The sequence below is a fragment of the Myiozetetes cayanensis genome, unplaced genomic scaffold (genome assembly GCF_022539395.1).
Source record: "Myiozetetes cayanensis isolate MyiCay16 unplaced genomic scaffold, myiCay2020 scf28, whole genome shotgun sequence".
Classification (NCBI taxonomy): Eukaryota; Metazoa; Chordata; class Aves; order Passeriformes; family Tyrannidae; genus Myiozetetes; species Myiozetetes cayanensis.
In genome coordinates, this window is record NW_026087499.1 from 129,523 (window position 1) to 156,059 (window position 26,537).

General features: G+C 43.6%; 2 protein-coding genes across 12 annotated transcripts in view; both read right to left on the minus strand.

The window, feature by feature from the left end:
- Positions 1-177: 177 nt before the first annotated feature.
- On the minus strand, positions 178-4,055 carry VAMP3 (vesicle associated membrane protein 3). Its single transcript, XM_050322703.1, has 5 exons — positions 3,975-4,055; positions 2,704-2,785; positions 1,926-2,084; positions 1,249-1,300; positions 178-573 (listed from the first exon to the last, which is right to left on the minus strand). Coding segments are annotated over exons 1-5 (315 nt in total). The 5' UTR covers positions 3,977-4,055; the 3' UTR covers positions 178-553.
- A 1,029-nt stretch (positions 4,056-5,084) lies between these two features.
- CAMTA1 (calmodulin binding transcription activator 1) overlaps positions 5,085-26,537 on the minus strand; it is a 225,458-nt gene continuing 204,005 nt past the window's right edge. For 6 of the 11 annotated variants that reach the window (XM_050322441.1, XM_050322446.1, XM_050322443.1 and 3 more), the window contains 6 exons: positions 26,261-26,332; positions 25,296-25,316; positions 22,019-22,212; positions 21,759-21,833; positions 17,480-17,510; positions 5,085-8,599 (listed from right to left, as the gene is read on the minus strand). In XM_050322441.1, the coding sequence (XP_050178398.1) occupies positions 8,567-8,599; positions 17,480-17,510; positions 21,759-21,833; positions 22,019-22,212; positions 25,296-25,316; positions 26,261-26,332 (426 nt within the window). In that variant the 3' untranslated portion in view covers positions 5,085-8,566. Of the gene's footprint in view, positions 8,600-14,539; positions 14,722-17,479; positions 17,511-21,758; positions 21,834-22,018; positions 22,213-25,295; positions 25,317-26,260; positions 26,333-26,537 lie in introns of all 11 variants that reach the window. The other 5 variants (XM_050322444.1, XM_050322447.1, XM_050322452.1 and 2 more) reach the window with 4 other exon arrangements.

Here is a 26,537-nt window from a genome sequence, read left to right on the forward strand (position 1 = left end):
CACGCGGCGACCCCTCTCCCACACAACCCCGCCACGTGCGAACAGAAGAGAAGGCGGAGGCGGGGTCAGAGCCGTTTATTGGAGGAGACCGCGCTCAACGGGGCGGGGCCGCGACCCCGCGTGCGCTGGCCCCGCCCCTCACGCGGCGCCGCACGCGGCCCCCGTGCGCGCGCCTGCCCCGCCGCCACGTGCTGGGCCGGGGCCGCCCCCGGGCGGGGCCGCGAAAGGGGCGGGGCCGCGAAAGGGGCGGGGCGCCCGCGCGCGCGCAGAACCGCGGGGCGGGCACAGCGGCGGTCGCGCAGCTCCAGAGCCGGGTCCGCCTCAGCGGCTCCGCACCCCACTTTATCAAGGCACTGTGCAAGTGGTGAGCTGTGCTTGTTAGTAATTAATGGCAGGAGTGTCTTAAGGCAACCAGTAAAGTTAGTTAACATTTCAGTAATGAAAATAGTTTTGCTTTAAACAGCAGTAAATGGACTGAAAGTGCAGCAGGTTTGAAGTGGAGAGGCTGAAGATTCAGAGGCACCTTCAGCTGATCTGAGTTTCTTCCTGTAACTCATGAAGACACAGTGGAGACTACAAAAAAAGAAAGAAGTTGGGCAGTGTCCTTCAGCCCCTCACCATAACAATCCTGCATTTTAAGAATTTAAGATAATAAAGATAAATCCCTCTTAAATCCTCTAAATCTAAGAATTTGCCGAGGCTGGTTTTCTTTTAGCTGCACTTTTCCTTTGTGTTTGCCCTCCAGTACTGCTCACCCAGGACAACATCTCTGATGTCAGTGGTTACTGCAGTGTTTGTTACTGTATCACAGCACTATGCTCATTTCATCTGGCAGCAAAACCTCTACTCAAAGAAAACCTCCTTGCTATGGTAGTGCACTTGGAACTCCCACATCTAGCAGGAAGCTACGGCAAATGATAAACAGACTCAGACAAGGGAGGTGCGTGGAATTTCAACTTACACTTCTGCAACATGCAGCTAAAAAAAATAAAAGCAAGTCTGTTCCTGGTTTCTCAGTCCTTGCTATTTTCATAGCAAGTTGGTTGATACTTAAGTCCCGGAGCTCCCACGGTAGTCCCAGTTTACCACTCACTGCAAACAATGCTTGTTAAAGCTGTCACTACTACTTCAAATTAATGTTGTATATACTTCTATTTGAGCATCCTGGCTTCATTTAACCTGTACGGTCAGTGAATTAACACCATTTATTCCAAGCCTATGAGAAATTCCCACTTCAGTGAAACTTACCGATGATGATGATGATGATAATGACAACAACAGCTATCAATATTGCCCACATCTGTGAAAAGAAGCCACACAACACTTACTACAAACCATGCAACAGCATTCACTATACCTCAGGATATGGGAAAACAGTCCCTGCAAGGGACTTTAGCACCACGTGTCAGATCTAACATGGCAAACAAAGCTTCTTCAGTAAGCGAGCTTGATCCACACTTAGAGATGGCAGGCCATGCACACAGGCAAAACACAGCAGTACAGTCTTCTCCACATAGAGCTTGTCTCAAGTGAATATACAAGTCTTTGTTACTCACCAAAGATGATTCCAACCTTTGCCAACAGCTACAAGTACAGGAGTCTGAGTGAGCTTCTTCCACTTTCTAATACTTCCTCTACATTAACTCAAGCTATGCATTTTTACGCTTTTCTTCCTGTTCTTCAACAACTCAGATTACTGACATGTTCTCCTCTGGCCATTACCATCTTACACATGATCTTGCATAGGGCAGCATGGCCACTAGTTCAGCTTTTCATTCATTCACCCAGCCACTATGTCAAGCTTTAAAAAACTAGATGCTGTAAGTTAAACAACATTGGCTAAAGTAATTTCTACCTTTTGAGATGCCAATTGTAATAGTGTTACCTGTAGTACTGCACAGCGTAAGTACACAAGGGAAGGTTACCTTACAGTTCTTCCACCAATACTTCCTTTTCAGCTTGGCTGCGCTGGTCTCAAATTGGGAAGCTCCTGCTTGCAGTGCATCAGCACGGTCATCCAGCTCTGAGAGCTTCTGATCTCGTTCCAATACCTTGTCCACATTCACTCTCATGATGTCAACAACCTACACCAGTTTAATGCTTACAGTAAGTTACCAGTTGTATAACCCATGGCAGAACATAACTGCAGGCAACAGACGGCAACACGTGGTACTCAATGTTCTCTTTTCACAAGCACGAGCCATTGCCTTTTAATATATGCAGTCATAATTTTAACAAAACTCTGGAATTCACAGTTGGGCTGGAAGCCCTTAATACCTACTTCAAAAAGTCAGTAGTGCCAGTAGTGTTGGCATTCCTTCAAACCTGGGAAATAATTCCTGACTTGCTTCAGAAGGAGCTGAGGCATACAAACATGATAGTAAAGCATACGTCAAAACATACTCTTGCTAGCCAGCCTGGCTTTTGGACTCCACAAAAATCTAGACACATCATATTTGGCAGTCAAGCCCTCAGGGCTACTGATGAGAAAAAAGGTTTTTCTCTGTAAGAACAAAGGTTTTTATCTTTAATTTTGCCAAATCCTCAAGCAGCAAGACTGCAGATAATATTTGGACACTGGTAACTTCTCTCCACTTCCCATTCGTATAATGAAGGGAAAACTGCTTTGGTAAAAATATCCCTTCTAGTTATACAGGTTTCCTGAAGGAAAACAATGACACTGCTATTGGACTAGACTTTTACCTCGTCTACTTGGTGTTGAGTCTGCTGAAGCCGACGATTACTGCCAGCAGCCACATTTGAGCTTCCAGGGATATTGGCTGACCTGCAGTAAAGAAAAGCATCATTATTAACCTGACATTCCTGAGATGTATCCTTGGAATAAATGTAGGGCAGTTTCCTACTGAAGAAACGGCATTTTAACAGCTGACGTTAAGTGCAAGTCACGCAGTGCTCCAAATATCTTGTCAACAAACTGCCTGCCATTCTAAGAGACAGCAATGGCTTGCTAATACAACATTTTGCAATAAGGCACAGGACAGCTCCAACAATGGTTCGTAGGGCTCAAGGAGTCAAGAGTTTGGGCTCGGGGGTGTTCTTGCTTTCCACTATGAACACAAATATTAAGTTTCAAGCTACAATAGTTTATAAAAAAATTAAATACAAAAACTTAATGCTTTTTCTAACTATGTGCTTCTCTATTGTTGTCTGTCTCTATTATTTTGAAACGGTTGATACGGAGCAAACGAAAGCACCAGAAGGAAAAAGATTTTGGCATATACAAGAATTTACTTCCGGTCAGCTTTGAATTCATAACAGAGCTTTTTTTTTACTAGCTTCAACACTCTGCATCTCTGTAATGGATGCAAGAGTTCCCATACATAGTCCTCATACCCTTCTCACTGCTTTGCCAACTTTTTATTGCATATCTCTAGAACTACCTGTAGTCAATTTCCTTTTCTATGTTGTTATTTCTTCCACATCAGACCCTTGTTTAGTGCATCCTGGCACTCCAAACACTCAAGTCTGACTATTTCCTGTATTTACATATTTATACATTCAAAGTTTCACGCAGAGAGAACAAAAGTGTACACGCAAAAGGCGTGAGCCGGAAAGCCCGGGGCCAGGCTCGAAGCAGGCCCTGTACAGGCCAGCATCACCGCTCGACTGTTTTGGCACTTCCGCCAATCTCTGCTTCTATTTCACTGCTAGTTCCATGTGAACAGTCTTGGAAGCGACATCTCCAAACACAACAACGGCCCGGGTCTCAGCAGGCGCTGCCCCGGCGGAGTGGCCCCGCTCCGACAGGTGCCCGGGGAGTGGCGGAACAGCCCGGCCCGGTCAGCCCAGCGTCCCGGTACCGGCCCGAGCAGCGGCTCAGGGCGTGCGGCCCGAGTGAGGACCACGCGGGGCCTCTGCACAGCCGCTCTGGGAACCCCCGCCTGCCTGGGCGCGGCCGGGCCCGGCGCCGCTGCCCGGCTCCCCCGCGCCCCCCCGCACGGCCCCGCACTCACATCCTGCCGGCGGGACGGGCCGCGGCCGCAGCGCCCGGGCGGCTCCAGCGGGAACTGCGCTCGGCGCCGACGGCGCCCCGGGTGACGTCAGAAGGGCGGGGCCTGCGGGCGGGACAGGGGGCGGGGCCCCGCCCCCGGAGGGAGCGGTCGGGCGCGCGGCCGCAGGGGGGCGCCCTCGCCCTGCCCCGCGGCGGTCCCGGCGGGGCGGCCTCGGCTCCTTTCCCCGGCACTTTCTGAACCGTCTTCTTCTCACTCCAGCCGCTTTGTCCTCTCGTTTGGTCTCCCAGTTCTCTTCCCCCATTCCACTGTGGAGAAGGGGGAAGGTGGGGGAGTAAGCAGACAGCTGGTAAGTGTCTACTTTCAGTACGGAGCAACCCATCACGACAGTGGAGAACTCAGCAATTAACAGGCATGTAAAAAAGAAAAATGGGGAAGTATCCGAGATCAATTTGGGGAGTTAAATGCTGATTTATTCTTTAAGAGAAACTAATTAAACTTTGTAATAAAAAATAAACTCTCTTAAAGAAATCTCATCTTCTGTTGTGGTTCTGGGTTTTGGAAGAACTTATTCACAGCAGTACTAAGAGACTCTTTTGCATACCAGATGAGTATTAAACCTGGTTTTCCCTGCTAGGCTGGCCTTGTAACAGTCTGGTACAAAAGCTTCATTATTGAGGGCTAGTTTGTGTAACTTACATATCTGATCAGTGCAAAGTTATTGTGTCTCAGGTATTTGTATTATTGTGACCTCTGATACATCTGCATCAGCAGCCCTCTTGAATTCTCCTAAGATTTGCCTCTGCTTTGTGCACACTGTAGGATTTAGCATTTTGCTACCAGGTATATATGGTTTCTCATGAAAAGCCCTGAAGTGAATGCCCACTGAAGAGGAACTGAAAACAATCTGATCTCAGAAAAGCTCTGGCGTTTGCACCTGCTCATGGGCAGGCTGTGGACTCTTACATTATAACCTGTGAGAAATCAGATGCAGTATACTTAACAAGCAGATTATATAGCGAAGAAATGCATTTTTTTCATCGTTCCTTACAGTGACTAAAGGGCTACATCGCTCTCAAACTAGGATGGATGTGTTTAAAAGAAAGCACACACTTTGTATGGGGAAATTTTCTTTGTTTTTAATTTACAGCAGAAAGAATATAAAGCATTCAGAAAACATTTTCCATATTTTAAGGGCAATTCAAAACATTTTGCATGGTTCCAGCAGCTGAGTTCTTCAACAGATCCATTGATTCAGTGATGCTTTACATGCACGGTTACAAAAATAAAACTTACAAAAGAGAAGACATCTATACTAGTTTTACATGCAAGTCTTGGGGACCCCCCATTGGGCACCAGCTATTGTGTGGAACTGCCATAAGCGTGCAACCAGAGAGGGGGTTCATGTTATATTCTGTATTTCTTTCACACAGTATTACTGCTGTCGAATGTGTTTCACAAAGGAGCGGTTCCATTATCAGAAGACAGAAGATCTGGCTCCTGGCACTTGGGAATTTGAATTTTCCTAGAAAGCTGCACTTACTTATCTTCGGTGAAAATGTAAGTTCCACAAGCAAGAAGAGGGTTCGCAGAATCACTTCACTGCAGGGGAGTCCTTCTCCCTCCCCAGTGACACACTGAAGGGTTACGGCCTGACACAACAAAGCACTTGGGAGCTGTACTTGGCTTCAAGCATGCGGGGAGTTCTGCTGTGCCTGCGGAACTGCCAGCATGGTTAACACCAGTACAGGCTTAAATGTTTGGCTGAGGCAGGATCTAGATTAGTAGATACACCACCAGGCCCATGGATCTGGAAGAGTAATTTGAAATAGCTCTGTATATTACTGAATCATTTTCTGGAAAGACAAGGAGTTAAAACATTTCCACTGAGGTCACTACTCTTGTTAGGAACAGATCAATTCTATATTGTCACGTATTTGTTAATGGGTACAATATTCCACCTTCAAAATGTCAGAGTTATTCCAGTACTAATACAGAGCATTTCCGATTCATTCCAAAGGAGATTCTTCACTGTCTCCCGTTCTGTTTTAGCGTGAGAGGAAAATTTAATGGTTAAGGTTCCAATTGCAGACAGTAAACGGAAACTACAAGGCTGCCCATAGGCACAGTGTGAGTGCCAGGCCATTTGTTTTGCCTTTTTTCCCTTTTTTAGAATTGAATCAGGTCATAAAGCAGCAGTTCAGAAAAGTACAAGAGAATTCTGATAATGAGCTATAGCACATCTACTATAATTCAATGCTGGCAGTGAAAAGAAGTAATTAAAAACAGGTACAATTATAGAAAAGGCACCAAGAGCACTGACCCCAGTTTTTTTGCCACAATCTTTGTTTTTACTCTTCTTGTAAAGACACCAGTTTCAAAGCTTCTTATATGTGAATATTTTTTGGCTTCACAACAAGCCCTGCGTTTAAACATTGCAGTTGGTGGCCGGGATCAAGCAAGAACAACTATTCCGAAACTAACAATCTCAAATTTACACAAGTCCACTCAGAAATTTTAAACTGCCACAAGTGAGACAAACAGACAGGAGCCGTTTCTGATCTTAGACATATGTTATGTGACCCACAGTAACGACACGGACTTCAGGAGCTTCTTCCCTTACATTCCTATGTAATGAAGATCAGAACCTGGTTCCCATTGTTGAGAATCTGTGACAGTTTTAAATTAGTAGTTCAATTTAAAAAAAATCTAATTTCTTTGGCTCCTCACTATGTGGAAATAGCAATATACCATGACACCCCTACAAGATCAGTTTGCATCTTTTTTTTTTTTTTTAAGTTTTACTTAATTTTTTAAAATTTTTTGTGCAATTTTTATTACATTTTCTGACTTCCAGCAGGAGATATGAAAATGTGAAACATATTTTCTACCTTTGTACTATTTATTTATTTATTTTTTTCATTTTATGTTCATTCTAAGTGTTCTTTATTGGAGTGAGTGTATGGTGTTAAGCTAGATACGGTTTTTGTACTCTTATGATTATCTGCTTTGCAAAAGTAACTTAATTTTCTTAAGCAATATTAGCATTCACATTACTTGGCACCATTGGCAAAAAAAAAAAAAAGAAAGAAAGGAAAAAAAAGAAGGGGGAAAAAAAAAAGCAAGGAATACATAAATTAAACCCAACTGAACCAAACTCCTGGTAGCCAAAATCAAATGTAAACATATCCTTTTTTTCTTTTTTTTTTTTTTTTTTTAAAGTAATGTTGCTCTGCCTTTTTTTCCTAAGTCTAAATACAGTAGCTCTTTTTTGCCATTTAGTCATGCTTTAGCAAAAATGTTCTTCTAAAGAACATTTAAAATAAAGTTTCTTATAGTGAAATAAAGTTTTTGTTTCATTTTACAGACCATAGCCACTAATGCTTTGCTTTGTTCATTTCTTTTTCTTGAGTTCATGCACATATCTCTTTGTTTTAATATATACAATATATACAAACAATACATCCACACTCTTCTGGTTCATTCAGACAAAACTATACAAATAATAATTTTATCTTGCCAAGTTATTGACCCTTTGTGAATAAAATATTTAGTAATTAATCAATATATTCCCTTTCAAATATTTTTTTCTCATTTTCCATTTCTACCTTCTATATATACAGAAAACTGCCCAGATTTTGATGAAGTAGCCAAAATAAGAAATTTACTGGCCAGAATGCAGCACCACTGATCTTTGGGTGGCATAAAATGTCCAGGCAACATATGTACGTGACTCTGCAAAATGACAAGAGATTTGACATAAGAAAAAAAGCTACATGTTTTACAAATTATTTAAGAACTTAATTAAAACAATAGTACATGAAGGTAAGGCTAGAAAATAAAGTGCTGAATATGAGAGAAAGTACATGACAGTTGATATGTTTGCAGGTTCTAGTAAAAATACAAAAAAAAGTGTTTAAAACTTGCTTAAGCTGCTCTCTCCATTCTCATGCATTACCCGTGTCTCTCACACACCAACCCCTTCTGTAAGTTCCCACAGGATGTATTAAAAACCTGCAGATTTAAAAAGTTGCATTAAGTGTGCTGTAGAGGTTTAAATAAAACACAAAAGACAGGAGTGCGAAGGAAATGAGGATGCATGGACCCAATAAAGATGTACTGATCTAAGCCCCTCCACTGAGACTCTCAAAGCTTCAGTTTCTTGGAGATGACTGACAGGTGCAGGAACAGCATTCTTGTGTTGCTTGTGCATTCCCCACCTTTTCTGAACAATATTTTTGGTATAATATTTGTACAGTTCCACATGTTGTTTAATACAGCCCTATATGAAAAGGATAATTAATCGCTTCTTCCTTCTCGGAGAATGAAGCAACTCACAATTTCTTCCTGGTGTCTTTTGTTTTCCCAACGATCCAACAGAAGATTGAGTTCCAAGATGTCTTGCTGAACAAATTAAAAGTTGTCCATGAAAGTGCAAATGCAATGACCAAAACATTACTGTTAAAATCCTGCAGCTGGTATTTCCAGAACTGCAGTGGGTATTTTTGTTGTTGTTGCATGTCTCTGCTAAAAACAGAAAATGAAAACAGTCTGAAAAGCAATGTCACATTGCTACGGGATGCTGCTGCGTATCTTCAAGTTCCTTGGCCTTTTTCAATTCTTTCACTCTGAAAAAACAAAGAGGAGCTATGTAATACTTCTATTGGAAATCTCTTGAAGACACAGAACAATCAAAAGGACTCCTCAGTCCAACTTCCCGTGCAGAAGAGCCAGCTCTCAGAGAAATGACAAGAGGGTAACACCTTCCCGACACCGTAACAGTTGGAAGTGCAAGAACGGGCCACGAGAGATCTGAGGCAAACACATTTGGAGACATATCCTTAGTTCCAGCTACTGTTTTTCCCCAGTAGTTGCAACTACAGCTGGGCTTTTTTCTGGTGTTGGCCTACCTAACTGCTTGGGGTTTTCTGGACTGCTGTTGACTAACTGACTTTGCAGCTGCTCTTATTTGTCGTGGCAGAGGGGTTGTTCGGTTCTGACCTCTTTTCTCCACACAGTGCTGAGGCAGTGACAGCCTGATGTCATGGAGAGTACAGAGGGGGAAAATCAGCCCATCCTACTTGGAAAGGAAGCTCGGTGTTGATACAGAATCTCACATAAGGAAGCAGAACAGTTGGTATGGTGTGAAAAAAGGTGTTTCACACATATTCCAGCTGCTGGTGGGTGTATTTTCTAGCATGTTGTTGGGAGTAGGTTTGTGTGTTTTCCCAGCCAGCAGTGCAGGATGCTGGATGCTGTGTGCTGAGGGTGATGGACCTACAGCATGGAAGAGTCACCCTCCCTAGATGAGGCCTGGTGCCCCTGTTCAAAACTCTCTAAAATGCATACGATACATTACCTCCTCTAACACTTGTCAGCATAAGATCTAAACCATCACTGAAAGCTGAAAGAGTTAAAAGTTAAATTAAAAGAATGAAGAGGAGGGAATCCATTACATGAAACAGAACTCTGTATTGGTGCTAGGGCAGCAGCAATCCTCTACTCAGACTTAATCTGGCTTCATGTCAGTGCAGGCTCCCTGCAAAGGAGCCAGACCAAATACAGGGGGATTCCCCATGCTGTCCCTAAACCACAAGGGAGCTGGTTGTGCTTGGGGCTGGCTCTGCCTCTGCCTCTGCCTGCAGGGAGCTCCTCTGCAGTACGATTCCTTTGCCACTTGCCTCCACATGTCTTCCCTCTGCTTTTGCAAGGGGAGAACCCCCACAATAGGAGCAGAACACAGCATAAAATAAAGGTGATTTAGCTAAGCATGTACTCCAGGGCTGTTGCAAAATATTGAAAGGACAAATAGCAAAGGCATGGTACAAAAAATTGTGTCAGAGATGCAAGTCTGCGTAATGGAAAACAGCTACACGTGAGTGAATTTAACAATAAATAAATACATGTTGGGAGAGCTAATAAAACACATCGGGAGAGCTAATCAGCAGCAGTGAGAGTTTGTAGCTACTGTATGTAGACTTATACCCACACATCCACTTTTGGCTTGCACCAGCTTGCTAATACAAGGATACAATGAAGGCTATAAGTTGATCTCCATAAATACACCTCCATTTCACCATTTTTATTTATTCATTTTTCTGCATGTACTATTACTCAGAACCACAAGCAAAAGGGAGCTGGCTGCTTTTACCTCTGTTTTAGCTGACTCAAAGCTCTAGCACTCAAAGGCACTCCCAGTATTTGTGAGATGGGGCCAACAGGGGTCAAAGTGCACTAACCCATATGCAGGTCAGACCTTCACTAAATACCTTAAGTCCACTGACCTGTTGAAGAATATCATGCATGGAAAGACAGAGGCTGTGCTAGTCCAAATGCACACAATGTTTTGAGAGTCTGAAGGCCATTGCCGAAGGGGCACCAGCATTCCTGAAATCTGAGCCTCCGTACTGCTAGCCCAGGTGCCAAGCAGTGCTCTGATCCCCAGGCTGAGGAAGGGGCAGGCAGCCACTAGCACCAGAGATTCTCAATTCCTACTTGGACATTGCTATGCTGAGTCCAAATGCCTGATACAACTTCATGGAGATACCTTCTACAAGAAGATTTTGGGTCTACACAAACTGGTGTCTAAAAGACCCTGTTGATATCAAGGGAGTGGAGGCTTCAGCACTGCACAGAAGGCAGCAGCAAGCCTCTACGCAGGCTGACAACCTGAGTTCTACCTGAGTTCATTGGGGTTCTACCTGCTGCATACGGCCAGATCACCTTTTCAGCACAGGAAACAGAGGAGGGCTGGTACAATGGACTGAAAACACTCACAAATTACAAACTACCCATCCTCAGTATATTTAGTTTTCTTTTCTTACAGCAGAAAAGAAGCCTCTCTCTTGAATTTATTGCTAATTTTTCTAATGCTCCCCTGCATAGCAGCAGCAGGTGTGCCAAGATCTGTGGTACTATGTTAGAAAACATGGTGTACCTCTTTGCACTGGACAATTTTTAAGGCTTAGATTAACTATGCTCAAGATACCATCCATTAATGCATGACTTGCAGTGCAACTTCCAAGTGTTTTCTGTTGCACTTCAGTACTGTAATGTAAAATTAACCTGTTGTTATAGATCTCTCACTGAGAACATGCACATTAAATAAGCTGGTGGCTCTTTCACTGAGACATGCTATTCCTTACTTTGGCACTTTACATGCAAGGGCTACACTAACAAAGCACTTTTGTTGGAAGAATGCATGACATGCTTTGCTGCAAACTTCAACCTACAGCATGCAGTATGTGTACTGGTGCAGACCTATTGCATCTGTTTGCCTGGAACATACATGCCAAAAGAAGGTAATTACTGCAGCAGTCAGCCTTAGCACGGGACCTTAAAGATCATCTAGTCCTAACCCCCTGCCATGGGCAGGGACACCTTCCACTAGACCAGGTTGCTCAAGGCCTTATCCAACCTGGCCTTGAACACTTCCAGGGATGGGGCATCTACAACCTCCTTAGGCAACCTGTTCCAGTGTCTCATCACCCTCACAGTAAAGAATTTCCTCATGATATCTAACCTAAATTTTCCCTCTTTCAATTTGTACCCATTACTCCTTGTCCTGCCTCTCTGGCTTCCCTGTAGCCCCTTAAGATACTGGAAGGCTGCTTTGAGGTCTCCACACAATCTTTTCTTCTCCAGGCTGAACAGCCACAACTGTCTCTGTCTTCATAGGGGAGGTGCTACCGCCCTCTTGTCAACTTCACGGCATCCTCTGGACTTACTCCAACAGTTCCATGTCCTTCTTATGTTGGGAACACCAGAACTGTGCTCTAGGTGGGGTATCACAAGAGCAGAGTAGAAGGGGAGAATACCATCCTTTAACCTGCTGGCCCCACTCCTTTTGATGCAGCCCAGGACAGTTGGTTTCTGGGATGCCAGTGTACACAGCCAGCTCATGGTGAGTTTTTCATCACCCATCAGCCCCAAGTCCTTCTCTGCTGGGCTACTCTCAATCCATTCTACACCCAACCTATAGGTGTGTCTGGGATTGCAATGACCCAGCTGTACACCTTGCACTTCGCTTTGTTGAACCTCATTAGGTTTTCACAGGTCCACCTGTCAAGCCTGACAAGGTCCCTCTGGATGGCCCACCCCTTCCTTCCAGCCTGTGACTGCAGCACACAGCTCGGTGTTGTCAGTGAACTTGCTGAGGATGCCCTCAATCGCACTGTCAATGTCCCTGACAAAGCTGTTGAACAGGATCAGCCCTAACACTGATGCCTGAGGGACCCCACTGTCTCCACATGGACAATGAGCCGTTGACCACAACTCTTTGAGTGCAGCCATCCAGCCAGTTCTTATTCACCGAGTGGTCCATCCATCAAATCCATGTCTCTCCAATTTAGAGACACGGATGTCATGCAGGGCAGTGTCCACTGCTTTGCATTTGTAACACTTTCCTTGGTCAAGTGCAATTTACATGGTTGCAGGTACAATGATAATTACTGCTTAAAAACACGATCACCTACTAGTACAGAATTTCCCTACAGTAATGGTACAGACTCTCAAATTTGCCATGAGTACATTACCGAAAGATGCTATTTAGTATGCAATGGCTTAAAACAAACCCTGCATTCCACAGTATTCATACACTTAAACTTCAAGATGATGACCATCCAAAGATAGCACTTTCTTAATTAACTAATCTCTGTGTTCAGTGTAGGTAACGGTGCATGTGTCACACTGCGCATGGGAGCGCAGTAGGTACCTGTGAGTCCTCTACCGATTACGACAGTGCCCGGTAGGTACAAAGACCTGCACTCTGCAGCTGCCAGTCTCTGCTCCTCACTCTGGAGCTGGCAGTGGGAGGACAGGGAAGTTCTCCCTTCTCCTGACAGCTGGCACAGGGCAGCCCTGCTCACTGCAGACTCTGCAGTGGGCACAGCCAGAGTGAACTGAAGTACCTCCAAATGCTACAAAAAATGGAGCCAATCTATGGCCAGAGTAACAATAGAGAAGCACTGAGGTGCTGTTGTGAACCCCTGGCTGCTTCCTCAAACCATGCTAAACAGGAGGTGTCAGAACCATGCATCAAGGTAGATACTGGATCAGAATAATCCCTTTACTTTCTCTGAAAGGTCTTGTCAAGAGAACCTAAAACTAATTGTCTTCAACCGATTAATTCTTTCTTGAATAGTCTGTACTGCAGCCTTTCCTGTGTCTTAGAAGTCCTTTCAGTCCTCACTGAACTCTTCTTCTCCAAGTTCCTTACTCATTGGTACTTTGATTTGGATACAACAATATAAGGTGTCAACAGGGGGGCTGGTCTTTTTTTTCTTCATTAAGGCTCAGTATAATAAATTCTAAAATTTTCAACTGCAGTTAAAAAATACAGTTTGACCAGGGAAGAATTTTGGACAAATAGAATCCTTGAGAATAGAAACCCTCTGAGTAAGTGCTGCCATAAGAGATTTTAAGTGAACAACATAGGATTGCTTTCAAGCTAGAAGGCAATCTTCTTTGGTTCACATTTTTCCACTCTTAAACTGAGGCAGAGGAAGAGGACCAAAGCGTAGCATGTGCAGTTACAAGCAATAATAAACTGCTCTAAGAAGAATACTACTGGGATAGAATGGGACAGCAGAATGGATGTTCTTAGACAAGGTGTTTCAATCTAGTTTGGTAGACTTTCAGTGAGACTTTTTTTTTTTTAAAAACAACAAAGAAAATGAGAGCACCGAGAGAAAGTGATAGCAGCAGGTCACATGCTGTTAGATGGTGTGCAAACCTCTCCAGGAGTCTACAAGCACTGGCACACTAGCTTGGATCACTTCTGGGAGCGCCTTGAGCTGTCTGGGACTGGAGGTGAGGGCAGCTCAAGTGAGGCACAGTTGCAAGCAGAGCACCCCCGAACCAGAAATAGGCTCTAGCTGATGAACGTCTCCAAACAAGAAGTACCGTCCTACATTCAGCAGCTCTGAAACCATGCACAAAATGGTAAGGACCATAATTTTGGTTTTGCACTAATGAAGCCTTGAAGAAGAAAGTCCTCAAATAATATTTTCTTTAGACAATAAGTGCCTCTAAGGTACAAAGTCATTCCCTCAGCAAGTGCTGAAGAGCAGATGGAAGGAAAAAGCATGTGCAACAGAGATGACCACTGATAAGGTGGCTGAAGTAACAGCCGTGGTGCTGACACACAGAAAGGAAAGAGAAGATGATTTCAAACATGAGCTTTGAACCCTGAGTCTTGGGAGCTGTGTCCTGGTTCCTAGATCACTCCAGCCAGACAAAGCTTCTGCCCTTCGCACTGTGGTACTTACTTGGACACCATGAAGGAGGTTGCATCGGTACATGCTGAAGCAATGTAGAAAGCAACAGCCCCAGTAAGTGGCAGCTTCTCTCCCTCTCCCCAGTCCTGTACGGGGTGTCAGCAAATGAACCAGGCCTACTTAGAAAAAGTCACAGCAAATGATGGCTTCATGGGTAAAGCGTAACACAAAGCTGCTCCATCAGACTTACTCCATAACGCCCAGCCAAGGAAAAGCTGAATGAGTCTTAATGCTGAAGATCAGTATGTAGGATGGGGTGCAAGAGCCAGAGAAGGCTAACTAGTGAGTTACCTGTTGCTCTGAGAGCTGAAATGCCCTGTGGGACATTTAAGAAAAGGGAGCTCTTGCCTTTTCCCAGATACCTCATTTAGGCAGCAGAACAAAAAAGACAGAAAGGCCCAATAAGAACGACACCCCAGAGCACATGGTCTGCAATTTAACACACACATTAGAGCTCCAAATACATTCAGCCCCTGCAAGAGGTAAATGAAAAAAGAAATTACATTGAAAACTTTTGTTGCTAGTACAGTGACGCATGTCCCAATATGACATTTTCGCATATTGTCCTGAACTCAAACAAATGGGACTTCCCAATCCCTCAAATCTTCCCCCATTCTCAGTCTTATTAAGAGATGTAAGAAACCAGGCCCTCCAATGCAATGTCTCCTGCACAGCATGGATCAAAAGCACACAAAAAATACAAGTCCTAGATGCACAGGGGTAGCAAAACGTTTGTCGCTAAAATGCCAAAAGAGGGAAGAGTATGCAGAGAACAAGAAAACATAGTAGATGTTGTTTATTCAGGTATGAAATGAAGCTGTACTTACCAGAGAACTGACTCCAGGTTTCAGTGTGTGTTACATGCCCAACTCCCCCAAACTGGAGAGCAGCATTTCGTCTAACCATGAGAGCGTGGGGGGGTAAGGGGATCTATTTGTACACGAAAGATGCTGGGAGTGAATACAGTTTTTGTTACTCATGATCACACATAACAAGTGCACTTCTTTGGCCCCAGAGGGGAGAGAAGTTCTGCCGTAGGTAGAAAGTGACTGACTGGCCTAGTGATGTCAAAAGCCTCGCTCCATTTGATCGGCCCCAGATACCCTCCTGCCGAGGGTGTGGCAGAGAGGGTCACGCTTCAAGTACCTGTGCAATTTGTTCATCTCTATATCTGGACTAGGAGCAAAGCTCTCCTTCACAGGAGGCTATAGCAGACAGTTTGACCAACGAGCAGGCAAACATTTAGGTACTGTGAGTGGCTGAAATCTCTCCCCTGCAGCAGCTGTCCTTGAGATGAAAACTTACTTAAAGGCACCAGCAATTGGATGGGCTTTTTTTCCCCCTAGAAGGTATTTTAATTCCTATTGCCATCATTTATCTGCACAACAGCATGTGTACAGAATACATCCAATTTGTTTATTACAGACAGACACATTTGCAGGCATTCCCTCATCACAGGGGGATGTGTCACCCTGTGTACTTCAAGGAATGCAGGAACGCACTTCAAGGAAGGCCCAGGAATACTTGTCTTGTGGGTGTGCATGCCAGCAGCACAAGCACAGAGGTTGTTATCAGAATGCAAAGAATCATTTGCTGTAACAGATTTGCTTTAGCACAACAGCAGCCAGTACATTTTGTGATAGCTCACAGTTTACTTCTTCCAGACAAGCAGAGAGCTCCCTCATTTTCCCATCAATCCCACATCACTGGCCATTCCAAGGCAAAACCTTCAAATGCTACCAAACTTCCAGAATCTGCTTCCTGATAATTTCTCATATGTTACATACACAAAGCTTTAAAGGGCAACAATTGTTCCCCCTGCAATGCTGACAACTGGCCTGTCAGCTGGACCTATGCCATGCAGCCCTGAAGAGCCTCAGGGCATGTCTGGGCCTTTGCCCCCATTTCCTCCAATTCTGACTTCATTTGTTGTTACTAAAGAACCCAAATTTTAATTTGTAAAAAACTGGGGATATGCAACAAAAAATGGTAGCATAAACGTCATAGTTTGGAAACAAATGTCATTCATTAGCTGCTGCTGCTTTGTTAGGTTCAATGGAGTTAAACAAATAATGATGTCTTCAGCAGACTTAAGCCTAATTCATACTCTCACTCTTGAGTCTTGAAAATAACCTCTGCAATTCCAAGTCAGCAAAACTCCACGATCAACAATTTGGTTTTTTTTCTGAATGTTACACTGAAGCAGGAGTCCAGGCCATCCCTCCTTCTGCCTCCCCTCCCTTGCTGAAAACAGGAATAATAAGCACACAAAGGATGGTATTTCTGATGGCAGTTTTTGACAAAAACCCTGCTGCCCTAACAATCTCTAAAGAGAGATGGAACAGAACAGCCTGCTGACAATCCAGGCACTAGTCTGGAGAGCCAGGCCATTCCCTGCTTGTATACGGGCTGTGACCTGCCACAGGAATGCTCCCATCTATTCCCACCCTCCTGTCAGGGAGCAAACCAGCCACTAAGGTGACTAAGCACACAGGTGAGTGAGTGGACTCTCTTCACGCTGAGAACGAGACTCCCAACAGAAGCTCTCTAGGCACTTACTGTAACACAGTTACAGCACTTCATTTCAAGTTTGTTTTCCTTCCCCTTGGAGGAGTGGATTGATACATGAGAGAAGCAGTTGTCAAAAAGCTGGCCCTTATGAGGCAACCTGATGTGTAACTTACCAAAGACCAGCTTCTAGAAGATAACCACTGGTGCTTAACCACCTCTGGCAGTAAGAAGCAACGTGAGGAGCTCTTCCCCTTCCATCTGGCTCAGGCAGAAACAAATATTCATCTAGAGCAGGCTGCACCTGAACTGCAGCTTCCTACACTCTAGCCCAAATGCTGTCGCTGTCCATGACAGCGGGCATCGGTACTCATTGAGTGTGTGTGAGTGCAGACCTTGAGAAGTTCCAACATCTACTAACAGCTATTGTGGATACTGAAAAAATATCCCACCAACAATGCCGTCTAAGCATGCCCATGATGAATATACATGTCCTTTTTCACAAATTCATGCATTGGTAACATCTACTGCAGAGCTCTGTCCTGTTACAAAAGCAGCAGTGTTAGTCATTGCAGTAGGGTTAGTTTGTACAGGATTCTTTTATATAATTAATGGAGGTGAAACTTAACTGGCATATTTCGGCTGCAGCCCCATGCAAGCAAGCAGAAAGCAAATATATTTAAAATGGAAGAGAGGAACTGGCTAGCAGGCAGCTACACTCACCCTTTTGTACAGCCTATGGTCCACCAGTGGGCTTCAGAGTGCAAAACAATACCAAAGAGCCATTAGACACACATGGCAACAACCATACCTTACCCAGAGCTTCACTTCAGGGAGGAGGAGACAGCACTTCTGCTTGCCTGGAGAGAAAGAACCCTTCCCACTCCTGCCTATGGGACTCCTCTTTACTAGGGAAGAGCAGTCCTGTGTTTAGTTTTTTAGGGCAGAAGGTTATAAGCAAGTAGAATAAACGCAACACTGTCATCCCCATGGCATTTCTAGCTGCATCCTGTCCTCCCTTGCAGCAATCATCTGTTTTCTATCTCATTCCAAATGCTACTCAATAGAAACCATTGCAGATCGTAATCACAGCCAAGCAATGGTCTAGGTATCCCTCAGAAGAGTACAAGTTTCCTACAAATCAGAGAAAGAACAGGAAATAGGAGGCTACCTTCCCAGTGAAAGATGTACCATACATGGATTCAACTCAGCAAATCCAAACCCACTTCTGAGCTCCCAGATTTCCTTGCAGCTCTAGATGTGTCATATCTGGGGATCACTAAATAGGTGGAGCCTTCTCCAAAGCACTAAATACACAAAGCCTTAGTTCCGCCTCACACAGGGCAGTGCGTCTGGAGGCAGACCAGCTTACAGGACATGTAAGGTTGGAAGTTAGTCAAGTGCCAACTGACAGGTACCATGGGAGGATGGATAAAGCTCTCCTGGGAGGCCAGGAAGATTCTCATTCTCAACAAAACAACACTTCTGTGACAAGTCATGTTGATACCATGTAATGGCTGATGCATGTTTTTCACCAGATTTTTGAAAATATGACAATAGATGGATAAATATGGGGATTTTTTGTTCAAAGTTAAAGGGAAAAGGTACATGTCTGATGGTCAGAATGACTGCTGCTGATGAATGACCCCTCTTGTCTCTGTGACACCTGAGAATAATCAGCTACCAGAGCATCAGTGTCTTTTCTAAGAACATTTTCAACCAAAACTGACATTTATTTTCTGATTTTCATCAACATCTATGCATCCACTACTGAGAGCTCCCATAAAGCAGAACCTCTCTCGTAAACTCTCTCAAACACCTGAAATACCTTCTGGTCAGGCAACAAATGTTGAGTTCAGGAGATCAGATCCTCAAGGTGATCGGAATCACATTTGTGTAATATGAGCCTTTGTGCAAAAAAGTTACTAAGCAAAATAGATCAAGGTGACCATTTAGGCTGTTCTGAATGCAAGCAGAGAAGGAGTTCTCAGAACTGGTTTAAAGGAGACTTTGATCAATTTTAACAGGAAAAAAAACCTACCACCCAGATGGTTGCCAGGGAAAAGCCTGAGTAAATCTCACCTAAAGGCTACAGAATAAGCTCTTGAGAGTAATTTTTCAGCCTACCAACAGAATGTGCTCATGGACAAAAACCTAGGTTAAACTATTCCATTTTCTTTCTAAGGCTGAATTTCTGAACTTTAAGAATTTACTGCCTTCTCACTTAGCTCACTATCCTTAAAACAGACCACAAGTGGCTTTTACAGTCTCTTCCCCCAGCTCTATCAACTGACAGAAGTCTGCTACAAGATTCTGTTTCTTTGACATTCCTGTCCATGCTCTCTTTTCTCTCACTCCCTCAGATTTTTCAAAAATATCTGTCTTGTACTGACAAGGCACTGCTGTTTAATAAATGGGTCTATAGTGCCATTTTTATGCTACAGAGCATTAATTAACATTAGATATTAGTTGTTGTGGCTCACACCTGGATGTTCAGGAGCTTGGATGGTTGAGGTGTTTCTTTCTGGAGACCGGGCCTTTCTTAATTTCTTATTTATAGCAGCAGTGTGTTAACTTTGAGAAAAAAAGTATTATCCTTTTCAGCTGTTTACACAAGCAAAAGACTTCCATTTGTCTTTAAAATCCTGGGTGGTAATAAAGCTCTAAGAACCCAACTTTGTGCGGTGTTTGTCACCGACCACAAACAGCAGAGGGACCAGATCCCTGTGCGGTTCCAGCAGCCAAAGGAACCTAAGGAGAGATACTAAATCAGTGTGACCCCGGGATCACAGATGTAGCCCAAGTGTACAGAGCACGAAGGGCTTCGGAAAATATCTTGCTTTGCAACTGCTTGCTAGAATTTGTTTGGCAAGCAGAAGGAAGACGGGAACAAGGCGCAAACCTTTCACATTTCTAAACAGTTCTATAAGTCTGGTAAATTTAAGCATTTTTCAAGCAGATTCTGAATGCTTCTCATTTCTGAATGTTTTGTCCTTTCGGTATGTCTTGCTTTTACTTTTAGCATTTGCCAATGCCAGAATGTTCCTGTTTAAACTTTGTGGCAATTATTAGTATTAGTTACATTAACACATTAACTCCTATGATTGCTTGGAGAAAGTATGTGACCACAAATCTGTGATCATTTCTACTTCAGAAGGAAAGGCAAGGGTGTTTTGAAACACAGCTAACATCTTCAGTGGAAATAAGTCACTTTTTCCTTTTGTTGCATCCTAGCCAAGAAACACGGACAAATTCCCAAGTAACCACAACTGCTAACAAAGTGCCTCTGGACACGGACAGGACTGCACTGCTGCAGAAACTCAAGCACTGCCCAGTGTGACATAAGCCAGAGAGAGCCTAAGGACAACGAATCCCCCCTGCTCCTGAATTCCTGTCTGTAATTACTCAAGAGCTAAACTCATCCTGCAGAGATGCCCAGCAGCAGCGACCATGCTGCTAGAGAGAACAGACGGACCACAGGCAAAGGGAAGAGTCTTGCCTGCAAAATTCAGTGGTGCAAATGAGCAGGATCTCACTCTACAAAGGAAACAGAAGACACTGAGAAAGAGAAAGGCTATGAGCTGAAGTCAAGATCTGCTGGAATCATGGGCAATTTAAACCTGGGAGAGTCTATGTTACTCAACAGTTGGAGTCTTAATTGAGCCCAGTTGAAGTCCATGGCACATCCTGGATGTTGGTGGGAACGCCTGGGATATTCTCTGGGACTGTGTGTGAGTTGGCTGTAAAAGCCTCTGTCAGGTTGACCCCAGAGCCTCCATGGATGGAAATTTGGCACATAGCTTCCCAGAGATTGCCTGGATCTCAAGCAGATCGGAGAGGATACAGAAGTTCTGAGCCTCCATCTGCTTCAGCAGGACATGCTGCACAAGCACACCTTTTGGTCTCTTCCATACACCCTGCCAAAAACAAGAAGCCACCTGTGCTTCCTCATCAGTAACTGTGGCTGTTTCAAGTGCATTTGGAAATGGCTTGAGAACTACAAAACCCTCTTTCTTGTCCACACGTTTCTTCTCATAAGATGTCCTTCAATAGTATGAGCCACACTGACCTCCTGCAAACTGCAGCTCTGAAATCCTGCAATAAGGACCAACTCTGTTTCTAAAATCAAGTCTATCATATGCCTCTCTGAGAGCTCTCCTTATTCAAATGACACTGGGCTGAACTAAACATGCTTCAAAATGCATCAGGTCTGACCAGCTCCTGAGTGGATGAAATGCATGGGTAGTGAGAATGGAGGGAGCAGGGTCAGAAATCTTGGAATTCACCTTGGTCTAGGCAAAATTCTGTTTTGCAACCTGATAATACAGGGGATCCTTTCAGCTAAAAACCAAACCAAACACCCTGCTCGTAGCAGAGTACTGGTATGGCAGAGCTGGCTGCCACAGGGAGCACTCTGGCAAGACCACGCATTTTCCTGTGCTGGCAGGAGATGGTTCATCTTCATGTCTGTGTCTGTACTCTTGGCTCACTGCAGTATGTGTGGAGTGGCTGATGTGAACTACCTTGTCTGCTGCTCTGCTGGCACATTCCATCTATCCACATCAAAAAGAATGTGCACTTGAGGAGAGCCAACCAAATGATCCTGTGACCAAACAAAAGGCATTTCCAGCACATATCAGATACTGTCACATTTTGCACTTTCCCATATATCATGAATGCTTTGTGCAGCACTTACAAGCTGCTGCTATAATTTAACAAGCCTTTTTTTAGACTTCCTGAAGTCCAGCTTTTAAAGTCACACAGCCTGGGCTGCTTTATGGTATCAGCAAGGGAGCTGAACACAATTCTCTTTCAGCAACAGTCCTAAGTTAGAGATTTCATTTTTAACAATGTATCTTGGAAGCAGCTCAGCTTTGTTCTTTAATTAGAAGAGCTGTAGCAAGCTCATTCTGTTATACTTTACATTGCACTCATTGTGGACACACTTGAATATTGTCACATTGCTCTAAGGAAGGGCAGATACCAAAAGACAGCGTCATACCTGTGGCGGCAGCGTCGTAAAAACCGCATAATCTTGCGAGCAGCTTGATCTTGCTTCTTGGTAAGCAGACTGCTTCTAAACACAAAAAACCCCAACACTGAAGTGCAGGCAAAACTGGGGAGAATACTACTAAGAATAATTATCCTATGAATCACAGTCCTTTTCACACTAGTCTTTATCTGTAAGTAACAGTACAGCCCTGAAGAATGTAAAAACAACATACAAAGATTCCGATAGCATCTACCATCCAAGCAGCTCACCTCAGTTTCTGTTGCACAATGGTGGCTGCCCGACGGTTTTGCTTCCTCTTCCCACATTCTTTGTAGCTGCGATAGTACTGCTGGATCAGCATCGCAGCTCGTCGGCTCTGCTGGAATTTTTTCTGCTCATAATAACTTCGGAATTTGCTCTGGATAAGAATGGCAGCTTGTGTCATCTTTTTATAAAGTGCATACTACAACAGAAACAAAGAGAAGCTGAGGCATTCCAGTAAGATGCAGGTTCCTACACTGAAAGACTCTTGAGCCACTAAGATATGATGAGAAGTAAATGAGTATCTATTCACTGACTGGGAATAGTATGAGAAGAGAAAATGGTGACAGCAAACTGGAACAACTGTAAGACTAGGGGCAGAACTTCATTTGCATCAAGAAAGCAACCACCTGTTTTGCTGCTGCTGGAATAGTATGATGAGATTCATACACTCATAAAATAGTTTGGGTTGGAAGGAACCTTTAGAAGTCATCTAGTCCCACTCCCCAACATGAACAGGGACATCTTCAAGTAGATCAGAGCCCCATCCAGCCTGACCTTGAATGTTTCCAGAGAGGGGGCACCAACATCTCTGGGCAACCTGTGCCAGTAATTCACCGCCCTCATCCTAAAAATTTTCTTTCTTGTATTTAGTCTGAATCTGCACTCTTTCAGTTTAAAACCATTATCACTTGTCCTATTGCAACAGGCCCTACTAAGAAGTCTGTTCCCATCTTTTTTAAAAGGCCCCTTTAAGTATTTAAAGGCCACAGTGAGGTCTCCCCGGAGCCTTCCCTTCTCCAGGCTGACCAGCCCCAACTCTCTCAGCTTGTCTCTAGAGCAGAGGGGTCCAGCCCTCTGAGGTGTCATTTAATACCTTGCTAGCAGAGGCTCTACATGTCCATGCTAATGACCAGATCCAAGTGCACTTAGGAACAACTCTGGAACGAGCGGAGCTGAGCTGTGTTTGCACTGCAGCAGGTCTGTGTTAGAGCACTGACTGCACTCAGGGGAATTGCTTTTCCCTTGCACACAGGAATGGCATTACAGAGCATGGGATGCTCGGTTCTAGGCAGGCCTTGTTGTAAAAACTCATAACAGCAGCAAAATATGCCCAACTAAGTGACTGTAAGGATAAAGGAGTTTGAGTGACTATTCCAAAATGCTAACAAATTAACTAAACCCAAAATATACTATCTTTTCAACAAATTACTTTTGTAAGAACCAAATTTGCTGTTTATAAGTGTATTCTACTTTACTAGGACAATTCACTTTTCAACAGCTCATTTTCTGTTTCTCTGCAACAGCACAATACTGCAAAAGTTTTGACTGCTCATATGTCCATTTAAATCCAAGCATTTCAAATGGAGTAATTCTAACTTAAAAAACCCCAAACAAAACCCCAAACCCACAACAGCTAATCAAGGCAAGTCTAACACTGAGACTAAGTCAAAGGCAAAACTAAATCTCATCAGAAATCCATAACAAGCATCCACTGAACTCACAAATTTGCATGAGCAGTCACACACATCCCAAATTCCATCTAGCACTGTAATATTTCTAGACTTGTGAGTCCAAATAAAGCAGGCACAAACTCTTAAAAAGAAAATCTTTATTCTACATCCTCCTCCTTTCACAGCACGCGAAGAGATGAGTGCTTAACAGAAACCATTCGCATTCATGCATATTTTTAATCCTTTTTAAGATGGAAATGTAGAATAATGTATAGAAGTTGCACTCAATTGCACTCATACCACTGAACTAACACTATAGCAGAGGCTTTTTCAGTGTTTGCTGATCTTATCAGATAAGTTTTAATACTTCCAAAACTTATGTGGCTGTTGTTCCTGGATATTTTATCAGCTTTGACTTCTGCTCACTTCATCAGACATACGAGACAGAAATAGCAGCTACTGTCCCGTACAAGGTAATGTCTTAACACATCTCAGTAGTCTCCTATCTGTTGGGACAAAAACTCCAAAAACCAAACAAACAACCCTCCCAACACCACTTCAAAGCAAAAAAAACCCAAACCTTTAATACCATCACAGGCCACCATTTACCAAATTTCACTTTTTGGAATTGAAGCAGTCATGAGGAGCAGTTAGATTTTGTCATTATTAATTTTTATTGGGGTTTTTTCCCTTTCTTTCCTTTTTAACATTTTTAATGAAATGGATCAGATTGTGGTTTTAAATTTGCTGTTTTAAAGAAGTCCACTCATGGGCTGGTCATGGTTTTTCTTCAAATTTTTAGCCCAGATAGGACTTTTGTGGCTGAGTTACAAACCCCTGAACAGAAGGGTTCAAATACAAACCTCTGATGTGAATTGTGACTGTTCAAATCTAGTCACAAGCCTGTGCTGATCTCTGCTGTGCAGAGTAACAAAGCAGAGGAATAAGGCATGTGAAAGAGAAATTAGCAGTCACTGGATAGACCAGACCACAGTATGTTTGCATTCAGCTTTAAGACCTCCTTAGCTGTCCCCTCTTCTCCTCTTGTTCCCTACGGTGGGAAGAGGATCAGTAGAGATCTGTGAAAGGGAAAGCCTCGGCAATCACGGTGTCCCAGAGTTCAACTCACTTGTGCTGACAGAACAGCCTGATACAAAACTGTGGGGCAGGAGGAAGCTGTGGCTGGAATATTACTCCAAGGATACATGCTCTCCAGGAGAAGCATGCCTTGCCTTGGGGTAGCCCTGAGAAAAGCTCAGTTGATTCTAGAATCTGATGAAAGCACGATGTTGCGCAGTTGGGAAACCCACCTTTACAGTAGAAAATTATTGACTGGGAACAATTTAAGACTGGCATCAACAGCTATGCCTCCAGCATGAGTAGCAACATACTGAGATGTTGGTCTTAGGAATTCAGGACAGACATATTTCAAAGATGAATGGTCAACATACTTAGGCAGGCAAGCAGAACACAGAGAACAGGCTGCACAGGTGGATTAAACGTTCACTGCTCCCCGAATGCCAAAGCAAAGATCACCAAGTGATGGCTGATCAGAAGCAGCAAAGGAAAGCCTGTCCTCAGGAAACTGTCTGCAAACCCCTCCCTGACCTCAACCCATCACTGCTCACGTGAGTTGATATGCTGTGGCACAGAAGTCCCTACACATCTCCTACAAGGTCTGGTTTGTCAGTGATTTCTCAACCACAGGCATTTATTAGTGGATACTACTAAAACATTTCTCCAAATGCCAGGTTCTCCTGGTTTATACTAAATGTGAAAGTTAGTGACCCACGGGGAATTGTTTCCAAAATACTGTTTGCATTTGCATTACCTTCAAGGCTATCCAAGTAAGCTTGGGGAGAAACAGAAAAATACATAGTTAATGTTAGTTCTGCAAATAAAGAATGAAAAAAACAAAATAAAAAAGCCCAAACAATCTTCTTTCAAAAAGAAGCAGTTCCAGGATCCAAACCAAAGTAGTTTGTCAAGCAGTTTTGAAAGGAATTAAGCTTCTCTATTACCGGAAACATCACTCCAAAATGAAAGCCATGTGATGGATTGGATGCAACACTAAGAAGATTTCCCATATAAATACGAGGTTGTAAAAGAGCACAGGCATCTCGCCTCTTGCTTTATGTAACATGTTGCCAAACATCAAATAGATGGTGTCTGGCAGAGTAAAGGGCAAAATGGGACGTGGGCTCTAATCACCCCAAACAACAACCAAAAAAACCCAAATCAGCAAAAAAAACCAACCAAAAACCAAAAAGGAAAAGCATCTTCTTTTTCTGGGGTTGAGAACTCAGCCTGAAAACATGTCTCCAACTAGTGGAGAACATTCTCAGTCCTGGAAAAACTTGCATTTAGTTACGACACGTGATTTCCCATAGTTTAACAGTTTAATATGTGCAAAATAAAACAACCTACTTTTCATCTTTGCCTTTATCAAAGGCAAAACCAACTTCAATTTCAGAATGAAATTTGGCAAGCAACTAGTCAGAGAATAGTCTCCTCAGGCTGTAGCATGCATAAAGGCCAGTACGGAATAATACATCACTGCCCTCCATCTCATAGCAAAAATGCAGGCATTCTCACAAACAAAATAATTTCAAGGATTTCCTCCAAAATTAAGATGCAGAACATGAATTTTCTTCCCTTTTCAAGTTTGCCTGAGCAGGGGATTTCATTATTGCATGCTGAAAAGCATACCAGAGGAACAGTGGGATAATTTTCATTACAAAGGGCTGCGTTCATGGCACTTACATGTGCTTCATAAAATTTCACTTCCTTGATTACCTGTTTGTACTTTCGGTAGCAGCGCTGAATAACAGCAGCAGCCACCTCTTGCTGTTCCCGGAGAGGACGACCCTGTGCGGAGAAGGAAAGCAGCAGTAAGTGGTCAAAAGTGCACCAAAACCCAGGCCAGATGATGTGGCTCTCAGCTGCTTACAGGGCAAACCTCCCCTATGAGTGCTACCTGGTCTGACTCAGGCCTAGACATTTCCTGGAAATGTCTCTACTGTCAACTCCCATACGGAACAAACCCTCAAAATGCATCTTTACACTAAGTAGG

Coding starts and splice junctions, on each gene's coding strand:
- VAMP3 (XM_050322703.1), bottom strand. Junction 2,085..2,703: donor CTCAACACCAAGTAGACGAG/GTAAAAGTCTAG, acceptor AAACTGGTGTAG/GTTGTTGACATCATGAGAGT. Junction 1,301..1,925: donor ATTGGTGGAAGAACTGTAAG/GTAACCTTCCCT, acceptor TTCTTTTCACAG/ATGTGGGCAATATTGATAGC.